This window comes from Rhinatrema bivittatum, chromosome 8 (genome assembly GCF_901001135.1).
Source record: "Rhinatrema bivittatum chromosome 8, aRhiBiv1.1, whole genome shotgun sequence".
In the NCBI taxonomy this organism is placed as follows: Eukaryota; Metazoa; Chordata; class Amphibia; order Gymnophiona; family Rhinatrematidae; genus Rhinatrema; species Rhinatrema bivittatum.
The window spans coordinates 187,571,443-187,584,096 of record NC_042622.1 but is presented as its reverse complement, the minus strand read 5'-3'; the positions used below and the strand labels follow the sequence as shown (position 1 = coordinate 187,584,096).

The 12,654-nt window shown below is 44.4% G+C and overlaps 1 protein-coding gene across 9 annotated transcripts in view; it reads right to left on the bottom strand.

Moving 5' to 3' along the window:
- The window catches only part of GTF2IRD1 (GTF2I repeat domain containing 1), a 193,888-nt gene that overhangs the window by 32,835 nt on the left and 148,399 nt on the right, over positions 1-12,654 (bottom strand). For all 9 annotated transcript variants that reach the window (XM_029612152.1, XM_029612145.1, XM_029612144.1 and 6 more), the window contains 3 exons: positions 7,445-7,503; positions 7,234-7,296; positions 6,001-6,084 (listed from right to left, as the gene is read on the bottom strand). In XM_029612152.1, coding sequence (XP_029468012.1) covers positions 6,001-6,084; positions 7,234-7,296; positions 7,445-7,503 — 206 coding nt within the window. The remainder of the gene's footprint in view (positions 1-6,000; positions 6,085-7,233; positions 7,297-7,444; positions 7,504-12,654) is intronic.

Here is a 12,654-nt window from a genome sequence, read left to right as displayed (position 1 = left end):
TGGGAAAAGAATGTTGGAGCGGGTGTGGTCGCGATGGAACGTACATGCATATGTGGTGGGAGTGCAGCCAGGTCCAATCTTTTTGGGCAGAGATTCAGTCCCATATTGAACGTATTTGTCATCAGCGATTAGTTTTGACTCCCACCTTGGGGTTAATAGGTTGGTGAGCCAATAGATCTGACATGCGTGGACGTGTAAGTTGCACACAGCTCGCCTTATTATAGCCCAATTCTGGAAACGATCACTAGTGGTAGAGGGTTGGAAAACGAAGGCAGCGGAGATTGCAGACCTTGAGAAACTGACTAGTAATTTAAATGATAGAATGGATCACTATGATACGGTCTGTAAACCTTATTGGGATTGGAGAACTCAGGATGTCATGGCTGGGTAAAAGGGATGTAATATTTATGTACTCTGGTTCATACTTGCTGTATATATTGGCGGATGGTCATACTGTCTGCATGTTACAATATTTTGTTGTATTAATCCTTTACTGTGTACACTTGTGCAATTCTAAATAAACAGTTTTTAAAAAAATCATAGAAATATAGAAACATAGAAATTGATGGCAGAAAAAGACCAAAAGGCCCATCCAGTCTGCCCAGCAATCTTATTTTGTATTGGATCCACAGAAATTTAGTCCAGCCCCATTATTTTGTCGCTAGGGTTCCAGTTCCCCCCCCCCCCCCCCCCCTGTTCTGTTGATGAAGATAGTATTGCTAGGAATCGGATGTTGTATATTCTGTAACTGTTTTATATTTTATATTTACCAGACTATACATTCTCATCCAGTAAACCCCAATGACTCTTGGATTTAGCTCCCAATTGTTGTTATTAACTCCCATGGCTCTTAGATTTAGCTCATTAGGGATCCACAGAGTCCTGAGGTAAAGGATTTGTTTGGACTTAACGATCTCCCTTTACTTTCTAGTATACAAAAAGATTTAGATAGATGGGCTGTGGAGGGGGGAGTGGGGGGGTCATGGTTTGGGAGCATAGCTATTTTCAAAATGAATGTGTTACCCCGTTTTTATTTTTTTCCAGACTTTGCTGGTGTACGTGCCTGACTCTTTGCTGACTCTATGACAGCGTTTCATCTGGAAACGCAGGCCGCCTAGAGTCACTAGATCACTCCTCTATCAGGATAAAATAAGGGGGGGGGAGGCTGCGGGTTCCCCATTTTGCTGCGCCCCAACTAAGTGCGTTTATACATTGGCATAAAGAGGGAGAACTGAAGCCCTGGGCTCGCACTGCTACACAGGGTGTGGGTGAAACCCCTGTTACATATCAGGGCTTGGCAAAAAGGAGGAGCTTCTCTTCCTGGTCTTTCACCTTTCTCAAGATTGATTTTGAAGGTATGGGGGGAAATGGAGGTCTAGGTTGGTGGGTGATAAATATGCCTATCATCTGACATCTTTCCTTTTTGATAGATCCTTCCCCTCCTGGGACAAATCTGAGGGGGACTGACCGTTGGAGGGGGGAGAGGTTTGCATAAATGGAAACAACTGTGGGATAGCAAGAAACGTATATCCTTTACCGAACTGCAACACCTACATCAGATTCCTGATCTTTTTGCTTACAACCAGGCCCTCCATTTTTACTTCTCCTCGAGAGCTGGGCTGGAGCTTAAAAAAGGCAGATCTCTCTTTTTTTTTTTAATTTAAACTTTTATTGATTATTATAACGTTTACATCGAAATGATATATTTAAGGAATCCAAATAAGGAAAATCAAATTAGACAACAAAGCATATCTATGTATAACACTCCCTAACTTTTGGATATCTAGCCCACATCCAGGGAGAGAAGAAGAAACAAATTGGACACAGGCTCACTTATCTTTGCAGCCCTAACTCTGAAACAGCACTTTCAATTACTAATCAGAGTTTTATCCCTTAGGAATCGTTCCAAATGTAAAGGACCAGTAAATACAAACTTGTTATTTTGAAACATTATCTGGCATTTGCAGGGGAATTTAAGGAAAAAATGTGCCCCTATATCCAGAGCAGATTGCTTACATGTCAAAAATTGTTTTCTACCTGCCTGCGCGGCCCGCGACACGCCAGGAAAGACCTGCACTTTTTGTCCGCAAAAATTTAGATCTTTCATTTGAAAGTATTTAGAAAAGAATTGGTATTTCTCCTGTTTTAATGAAAATGATATAAGCAACGTTGCTCTGGAAAGAATATTGTCCATTGAGTCCTCTAAAAAAAAGTAGAGACCTCAGGACTTTCCAACAAATCTATGGCCCCTGGTTGTGCCAATAATGTTCTTCTCTTAGGCAAATAGTATATCTTGGAAATAGCTGGGATTTTCTCAGTTTCAAATCTCAACTGCATATTTTTTATACAATTCAAAAGCTGACATTAGTCTTGATATAGGGAAACTTAATAATCGAAGGTTAAATGAGCGTACTTCATTTTCAAGTAATTCAATCTTATTATGCAGTGTGATGTTATCCTTGATGAAGGATATATTTGAAGCCTGCAAATTAGTAACTAATGGATTTAGATTCATCACTACCTGTTCGATTTTATTTGTTCTACTTTCCAAGTCTGCAAACTTTTCTCTGGTTTCTACAGAGAAAGTATGTATCTTGGAAATAGAACTAGACACTTTCTTATCGATTTTAACATTCAGTCTCCAGACATCTAATAGAGATACATTCACTGGTTCCACTTCAGTATCTACTTCTACATTAACAGGTTCAAAAATCACAGTTGGACATTGAATTTTCCTATCATTAGTAGTGGTCACATTTTCCATATTATTTGTACTTGAAATAATATTCCCCTCTGATATGTTCTCCCCCAAAAGTATACTAGGGGGCACATTTATAGAGGAGTCTATAATCACATTGACTTCAAGAATTCCTTCCCTTGGCTGTACAGGGTGTTGCGAGGACCTGGGACGTAAGGAAACTCCCAATAGGGAGCTACCTTCTAAATTGTCCCTAACATTGGACTCACCAATATGAACTATAAGGGAGTCCATGGGTCCTATCCTTCTCTGCGTTGGAGTCACAGGCGATGTGGTATAGTTTTTAGATTTTCGCTTCCTACCCATGATGGGGAAAAAATTACCTAAGGGCGAGCCCCTTTGGTGCGCGGCTTTGGCTGCACGCCGCAGGTCCCTTGATTTTATGCTGTCCCGAGGGTGCCTACCGATGATGTCACTGTAGGAACTGCCCCCTCAGTTCGGGGCTCGTCGCTCCTCGTCCAGGAGTAAGTTCTCTTTCTCTGTAGCTTTTCAGCACTGGAACCGAGAGTCTCCAAGCACTCCAACTGCTTCCTCCTCTCCTCCGGCAGATCTCTTTTTGAAAACTACTGCACCCAAGCCGATAAGCTCACTAAATCTATCACTAAGATTACTGCTTTGCTAAACAGAGAGTCCCAGGGGAAGTTGGCTTTTCAAATCGCCTGGTAGCGGGATTTAGGGGATGCTTTTGAGAACAGAGAATGGGATCAATCTTTCTTTGCTGTTAGTAGATGCTCTGTTTCCTCCACTATAAAAAAAAATGGGTATAAGGTGGTATCTTACTCCTGACAGGCCTAGCAAGATGTATAAGGGGTCGAGTGACCTTTGTTGGAAGGGTTGTGAAGCTAGAGGTACCTTTCTGTACTTATGGTGGGAATATCCGAGAATTGGGAAGTCATGGGAGGCTGTGCTGGATTTTATTTGCTTACTGAACAGTACTTGAGTGCCCAAAGATCCCAAGGTTTGCCTTTTATGTGTTCCGCCTGCTGTGGGGTGTGTGTTTTTTCAGCGTTGGGTCCAGCAAATGGTATCAGCTGTCAAATGTGAAACTGCTTATTGGTGGCGCAGTCCCACTGTTCCTTCCCTATCTGATGTGAAATCTAGACTGGATAGAGTGTATTATTTGGGGAAATTAACGGCCATACGTAATGAATGGGTAGCCAGTTTTGAAAAAATTGGGAATTGTCACTATAGTCCTTTTGCCTTCTTTGGGCAGTTTCCGAGCCTCATTAATGGCATTTCTGATGCAGACTCTATTTCTGGATTGTCTACTTATTCTTCATTACCCCTTGAAGACTATGGATTTTCCCTGTTTGCTGTTTTTAAAGCGCATACCCCTTCTTTAGTCACTTATGCAGGCTTGTCCATGTTTTTGCCTTGTTTCACCAAATGCTAGAATGGGGGAAGGGGGAGGGTTGGGAATGGGGTACAAAATGAAGAAGTTCACACAAGTTTTGTAAAATTTTCTTTATTGCAGTACTTTCTAGGTATTGTTATACGGCCTTGCTATATTAAGGCTTTTTACATTGTTTTTTGTGGTATGGTTCTTCTCTTGTGACTAATAAACTTTAAATTACAAAAAAAAAAAAAAAAAGGAGGCAGCTGGGTCCATGCCTAGCCCAGGAGGTACTAGGTTAGCTGCCGCTGAAGTTTCCTCTCCCATGGATGACCCAGTCCCGGGGTTACTCAGATCCGGGGTACTTCCAGTTAAGGCTGTGGCTGCCCCATCCTCTGAATGGGAGGAGTCGGGCTTAGCAAAGTCTGGTGAGGCCAACTCTCCCTGGGCTTCCTCACAGTGCTGACATAAGCAGGAATCCAGGTCAGACTGTGATACCCTAATATGACAAGCAGCGCAGAGAGAAAGGCGCTTATGTTTCTTGGCTGCCGAAGCCATTGAAGACGGTAACTGTGCGTTCTGTCGGCTCGCACTTAAAATTTTATGTGCACAAATTTCGGGCGCCTAGGCAGGCTGCAGTGAGGTGCATGCACAGTCCATGCGCCCGGCTTTACCTGGATTCTGCACTTAGCAGGTTGTGCGCATATGTACGCGTGCAATGATATGTTTGCAGCACCGACACACTGTGCATACCGACGTTCGATGGAGGGCAATATGGCACACACAAAAACACGCGCAAGATGGTGCCACTGCAGCGTACCACGTGGTGTGCCGACCAAGTCTAAAGCGGGGCCTAGCCCACTGGAGGAGGCAGGGGCACTCAACCCGCTTGGATGCCCACTTCCCCTTACCCCAATGGGATCGGGAACAATGTCTGTATGGTGCGCCAAGCAAGGAGACCAGAGGAAGTCTTACCGAAACCCCTCCAAATATCTCTGAATCGGGAGGTAAATCTTCTCTTTTTTTTTTTTTTAACTTACCTGGGCTCAGCGTGTACTGGCTGAGTACAGAGACTGTCTCCGGCTGTGGGTGGAGAGGGCTCTGGCAGTCACTACCGCACTCAGCTTCCTGCACCTGCTGCCTTTCAGCTGCTTAAGCAGTAAAGTCTACACTGGGAACCAGCTACCAGACCAAGGCACACCTCTGAGGGATCTCGGAAATTACCACAGGAATTCTCAACTGGGGGAGGGACCTTTAGGTATCACCGCAGGAGAGCAGGGCTCAATCTTTTCACCAATTTAAATGTAGAATTTCTCCTTCCAAAAAGTACAGCAATCCCCATAAGGAGAGGTACAACCACCATCTGCTGGAGATGGAGAAATACTAAAGGGCTGAGGTCACTGCAGGGGTGTATCTGGGGTGACATCAGCTTTTAAAACCTGACTCCGTCTCCATCTGCTGGCAGGGGAGCATAACTCATTGGTCCTGAGTCCATCTGACTACACGCTAGGAAACATTTCCTACCTCCAAATGGGAAACATTTTGAATGCTTGTATGTTCCAGTGTTTTTGACGCCCTAAGTGAGACAGCAGCCAGTAAAAGATGGGCCAACAAGCCACAGTGACAGCGCAATGACTTCAGCTCGATGTCACATTTGTTCCTACAGCCTATGCTGAGTTTTTCGTAGTACTGGAGGTGTGAATCTTTGGAGTTCATAACTGACAGTCCAAATGAAAGCAGGTCTGTGCAGGTCAATTGTAGAATTAGGGACTACCATGAGGCATGCATGTATAAACTATAACCAAAACACGCCAGGAGTAGTGGGTCTCTTTAGAATACATATATTTTGACTTTCCTCAAATCTAACCAAGGCAAAAACAAGGAAAAAAATTCTCTCATACTTTCTTACCATATTTTTTATTAAACATGTCCTGGACTTGCTCCCGTAAGGTGTTAGCGATATCTATTCTGGACAGCCTGGCATCAAAAGTTTCTGAAACAGAAGCAAACATTATTCATTAAATGAAGCAATACTGCTTTCGTGATTCTCCTGCTAGATTTATGCTTCTGATGTAATTTACAAAACTATTCAAAGTTTAAAAAAAAACAAAAAAGGAGCATTATTCTTTTATTTTATTTTTTTTCAATAACATGGGATCTCCTGAGTGGGTCATGCATTCTCTTATGAAAAAATATTTCTAAGTTTGATAGAGAGCTTTCTAGTATGATCCAGCAATCCTATACATTTTGCTGTGCGAACTTAATATTGATTACGCTGTTAACTAAACTAGAAACAGAAAATGCTATCTCTGAGAGCTTGAGAGCTCTTCCACATTGTGCCAGTTCTAGCACCTTCAACTGGGAGAAAGGGAAAACCGCATTTATGCAGGGATTCTCTAGCACTTTCCAATTTTGATCCGATCACAAATGAGCCCATCCTTACCTGATCAAGATTATTTTCACTAGAGCAGGTGACCCCTTTCCTCTCGCCTCACCCGGGTTTGGGCTCAATTGGTGAATTTCTGCAGACATTATCTTGGACTCCCCCTGCCCCCCCCACCCACCCCACCCCAGACAGACGAATGGATCGAATCACTGCTATAGAACTTTCAGCCCTGATGATAAAAAGGGCTGAAAAAAAAAAAAGTCTATAAATATGTGAGTCCTTCAGGATAACAGGAATTCCCCGTGGAAAGGAATGTGAATGCAAAAGCATAAATAATAAAAAAACGCAAGACTGGAAAGGGGAAGGTGGCCTTCCATTGCCATCTGATCCTTTTACGAGGGTGCAGAACGACAGGTCACCTCGAGTTAAGGTCAAACCTTCATCTGAAATCTCTGGCACACTACTTTCAGTTGGCGATGCGGCCACATCTCTATCCCCACCCTACATGGAAGAGCAAGCTCTTTATTTGATAACTGTGGCAACGCAATAGGCAGGTACAAAAGAGAAGACTGGATAGACCAACTGGTCCTCCTTGGCCAACATGCGCTCTGTCTTGGCATTCTGGTGCAAAGCCGATACCCAATACTAAGTGTGTTCTTCTCGTGGTGTAGGCCTGGATCACCCAGCCATCTAACACACTCTTCCAAGAAGTGCCAATGTGTACATGATAAGACTCAGCCTGCCATGCTTTCTTACCTTGAAAGCCAGGTCTCTTCACCGTTTCATCCATTAGCAAATCATGGGACTCTTTATCACTGGCTATTGCAAAGGCAAGAAAAACACAAAGATAGCATTATCGCCACTCTACGAACTGTCAAGAAAATAAAAGGCAGAGGGGAAGTTTTGAAAACTGTTCTTTCACAATAGAGATTCCCTCCTCCTCTGATTTAAGTGTCAGAATCATTACCTAAAGCTCCTAGGGTGTCTGTGCCAGAATCTTTCACTCCTTCGGCAAGAAGAGCTGGTCTGAAAGCCATTCAAAGTGAGAGAAACATTAGAGAGAATACCTTCCAATCAGCGGTTAAAACCTTCCACCTAAACTGTCATCTTCTAGTTCAGTGATGTCCAAATCTGTCCTCAAATCCCAAGCTAGTTGGGTTTTCAGTGGAATAAGTACATGCAGCTGTATCTTATGCATATTCATTGTGGATAACCTGAAAATTCAACATTTTGGTAGTCCTCGAGGAAAGGTTTGGAAATCACCATTATAGGTTGATGCTTTTTCATTAGTGCATGATTTCCCAAGCTTGGTCCTTGGAAAACAGGATCTCCATAATAAATATTCACAAAAGGAAAATTTGTTCTTACCTGATAATTTTCGTTCCTGTAGTACCACAGATCAGTTCAGACAAGTGGGTTTATGCATCCCTACCAGCAGATGGAGGCAGAGAACAAAACTTTGGGGCACTGCTACTTATCCGAGTCCCTCAGTATTTCTCTGTCTCCAGCAAATGGTAGAGGCGCAAAACCTGCAGTCTGGAATTAATAGGAAATCAGGAAAGGGAAGAAAGAAGGCATGGGGCTGGCAAGCACAGGGATCACCAACCCTCTGCCCTCCTTGCTCTACCTGAGGGATGGCCCACAAAGGAACCTAACACCTCGGGGAGCCATATTATTTGGGAATCTTCTTTCTTCCCTTTCCTGATTTCCTATTATCTCCAGACTGCAGGTTTTGCACCTCTACCATCTGCTGGAGACAGAAAAATACTGAGTGACTGCAGGTGGCACTCTCAGATATATAGCAATGTCTCAAAGTTTTGTTCTCTGCCTCCACCTGCTGGTAGGGATGCATAAACCCAATTGTCTGGACTGATCTGGGGTACGAACAGGATCTATATTCGCATGTGACATAACACTTACCATACTGGATCAGACCAAGAGTCCATCAAGCCCAGTATCCTGTTTCCAACAGTGACCAATCCAGGCATGGTTTGTCTAAGAACCAGTTTAGTTTACGTCTTTTGATTATCTTGAAACCCAGACCTAGTCAAAGGTCCTGGGGACCCAAGGTTGGAACATCTTCATTATTTTACCAGGTAAACATTTCTTGAAGAAAAGGCAGTTTTATAAGTCTCTTTTTCTAGGCAGAGGAAAATAAACATTTTAACTTGGTCAACTCATAAGCTGGATAGTAGATATATCCACCCTCCAGATGCATAGTGCTAAAATAGAGTGCCTCTAAGAAGAAGGTAAAGTTATCATTTTGGGTTTTCTATACACAAAGATAATTCTTATTTAAAAGTACAGACACCTCTTTCTATTGTCTAGAGCAGGGGTGGGAAATTCCAGTCCTCGAGGGCCACAAACCTGTCGAGGTTTTAGGATATCCTAATGAATATGCATGACATAGATTTGCATACAACTGAGGCAGAGTGCATGCAAATCTCTCTCATGCATATTCATTAGGGATATCCTGAAAACCAGACTGGTTTGTGGCCCTCGAGGACCGGAACTGGCCACCCCTGGTCTAGAGGGTTTTTTTTTTTATCCTGCCATGTCATTTTTTTTTTAAATATATTTTTAATATTTTAAACTGCTCCTCCTGATACCGTCAGAGAGACGATTGATCCCAATGCAGATCTCCAATAGGCTTGAAGGGAAGGACTAATTAAATGTGCGACATTAATGGAAAAATTAATTACCTGATAATTTCATTTTCCTTAGTGTAGACAGATGGACTCAGAACCAATGGGCTTTGCTCCCCTGCCAACAGATGGAGACGGGGTCAGATTGCAAAGTTGACATCACCCAAGATATACCCCTGCAGTGACTTCAGCCGTTCATTATTCTCTTTAAAAGCTACTGTGGACATACTGTTGAAAAAACTTGATATAAAATATGATTAAAAACAGAAAACCTTAACTGTACTCAACCACTCAAACACTGAACCCCAGTAAGAATATAGATGTCGTGATCTAGGGACTGGATGACGGTTTACCCGTAATCTCTTGGAATCGATATCCACTCCACGGGCGAATCCTTGGCACCGTTCTTAGGCAGCCAGGGTCGGGATGCTGAGGTTATGTGTCGACACTAAGGAAAATTAAATTATCAGGTAAGTAATTTCTCCATTTCCTAGCATGTAGCTAGATGGACTCAGGACCAATGGGATGTACAAAAGCTACTCCCAATTGGAGTGGATGGCTGCTCGCGGTCCGGTTAACACTGCCCTTGCAAAGGCTGCATCCTCTCGGGCCTGAATGTCCAGGCGATAGAACCTGGAGAAGGTGTCCAAGAAGAACCATGTCACCACTCGGCAGATATCGACAAGTGACAGCAGTCTAGCTTCCACCCATGAGACCGCTTGAGCCCTAGTGGAATGAGCTTTAACCCGAGAAGGTAATGGCTTTCCTGCCTCCACATAAGCTCCCGGGATAACCTCCTTAATCCAGCAAGCTATGGTAGCCCGCGAAGCTGGTTCACCCAGCTTCCTTCCACTGTGCAGGACAAACAGGTGGTCAGTCTTTTGGACCGGTTCTGAAACTTCGAGATACCGCACTAAAAGTCTACTGACATTCAAATGACGGAGGAGATGGTATTCTTCTGCGTCCTTATGCTTATCTAGGGAAGACAACGAAATGGACTGATTCAAATGAAACTCCGAGACTACATTGGGCAAGAAGGATGGAACAGTACGAAGCTGTAATGCTACCAGAATCATCCAGAGGAACGGTTCCCGACAGGACAATGGCTGTAGTTCAGAGTTGCAACGTGCCAAGAATATAGCCAACAGGAACACAGTTTTCAAGGTTAATAAACGCAAGAAAAGACTGTGCAGCGGTCAAAAGGAGGACCCTGCCAAAAATTCTAATACTAGATTAAGATTCCACAAGGGAATAGGCCACTGTAGGGGTGGCTGGAGATGCTTCATCCCTTTCAGAAAATGGGCCAAGTCCAGATGAGCCGAAAGCCGGGTTCCATTCACCTCGCCCCTGAACAGGAGAGAGTTGCTACCTGGACCTTCAAGGAGTTAAGGGTTAAACCTTTATTCAAGCCATCCTGCAAAATTCCAGAATTAGTGGGATTTTGACCGCCCAAGAGGGGACATCGTGTTCCTCACACCAAATACTCTCCGACCCGCACATACGCTAGGGACATAGAGAACTTCCGCACACTGAGTAAGGTGGCAATTAGTGCCGCAGAATATCCTAGCTTCATCAGGCGAGCCCTCTCAAGGGCCAGTCCGTAAGACAGAATTGAGTCGGATGCTAGTGAAGGTCCTGTCCCTGTACAGTGGGAGGCACAGGGGGTCTCCACCAGGAGAAGAGACGGCTGAGGGGGGATATGATAGAGGTCTTTAAGATCATGAGAGGTCTTGAACGAGTAGATGTGACTCGGTTATTTACACTTTCGAATAATAGAAGGACTAGGGGGCATTCCATGAAGTTAGCAAGTAACACATTTAAGACTAATTGGAGAAAATTCTTTTTCACTCAACGCACAATAAAGCTCTGGAATTTGTTGCCAGAGGAGTTGGTTAGGGCAGTTAGTGTAGCTGGGTTCAAAAAAGGTTTGGATAAGTTCTTGGAGGAGAAGTCCATTAATGGCTATTAATCAATTATACTTAGGGAATAGACACTGCTATTAATTGCATCAGTAGCATGGGTTCTTCTTAGTGTTTGGGTAATTGCCAGGTTCTTGTGGCCTGGTTTTGGCCTCTGTTGGAAACAGGATGCTGGGCTTGATGGACCCTTGGTCTGACCCAGCATGGCAATTTCTTATGTTCTTATGTCTCCGCATGTCCACATACTGAGGATGCCTGGGCCAATCTGGAGCTACTAATAGGACTAATCCCCTGTGGTGCTCGATTCAGTGAATGACCTTGCCCAACAAGGGCCACGGAGGAAAGGCCTATAGCATGTCTACTTCCAGCCAGGTCTGAACGAGAACATCAATCCCCAAGGACCACGGATCTCTTTTACGACTGAAGAACTGGGGAAACTTCACATTGTGAGATGCAGCCTGCAGGTCGATGGACGGGAGACCCCAGCGATCTACTATCAGCTGAAACGCTTTGGTTGACAACGCCCACTCTCCTGTATCCAGACTCTCCCTGCTTAGAAAGTCTGCTCTGATTTTATCTTTTCCTGAAATGTGGGAGGTTGAGATCATCTGTAGATGTTTTTCCACCCATTCCATTAGGCAATCTATCTCCTGTGATATTTGCTGACTACTGGTTCCAACCTGGTGGTTGATGTAGGCTACCGTTGATGCATTGTCAGACATTACATGGACCACTTGCCCCTGGAGTCTGTGGCTAAACTGTAGACACGCCAATCTGACTGTCCGGGCTTCCAGGCAGTTGATGTCTCAGAGGGCCCTCGGTCCAACGTCCTTGGGCTGTCCAGCCCCGGAGGCTTGCATCTGTTGTGAGGACCAGCCATTTCAGAGAGGACAGGGGTACACCCCTGCTCAGATGATCTTCCTGTAGCCACAACTGGAGCCAAGAGCATACTCCCATCAAGTGGAGGCAAATCGAATAGTCTTGAGACTGCAGGTTCCAACGTGACAGAGTGAGCGGTGAAGTGGTCGGATATGTGCCCTCACCAATGGCACTACCTGCAAGGTTACAGACATCAAACAGAGAACTTGGAGATAGCTCCAAACAGTCGAGCGTATCGTACTCATCAACTGACGCACTTGGGACATCAACTTCCTTATCCACGTGGTCGGAAGGAAGACCTTGCCCTGCTTGGTGTCGAACTGTACTCCCAAATATTCCAAGGATTGGGAGGACTTGAGACTGCTTTTGTCCAGATTTACAACCCAACTGATTTCCTGAAGCAAGGAGGTCACCCTGTTGGTCACCAGAAGATTCTCTTCCACGGACTTGGCCTGGCTCAACCAGTTGTCCAACTACGGGAGCACCAGGATTCCCTCTTTTCTCAATGCTGTTGCTACGACCACCATAATCTTGGAAAATGTTCTGGGGGCAATGGCTAGGCCAAGGGGCAGTGCCTGGAACTGATAATGGTGACCCAGTACCGCAAAGCGTACGAAACCCTGTTCTTGACGGATTGGACTAAGTAGGTAAGCATTGGATAGGTCCAGGGAGATTAAGAACTCTCCCGATTGTACGGCCATTATCACAGAGCATAGGGTTTCCATGCAGAAATG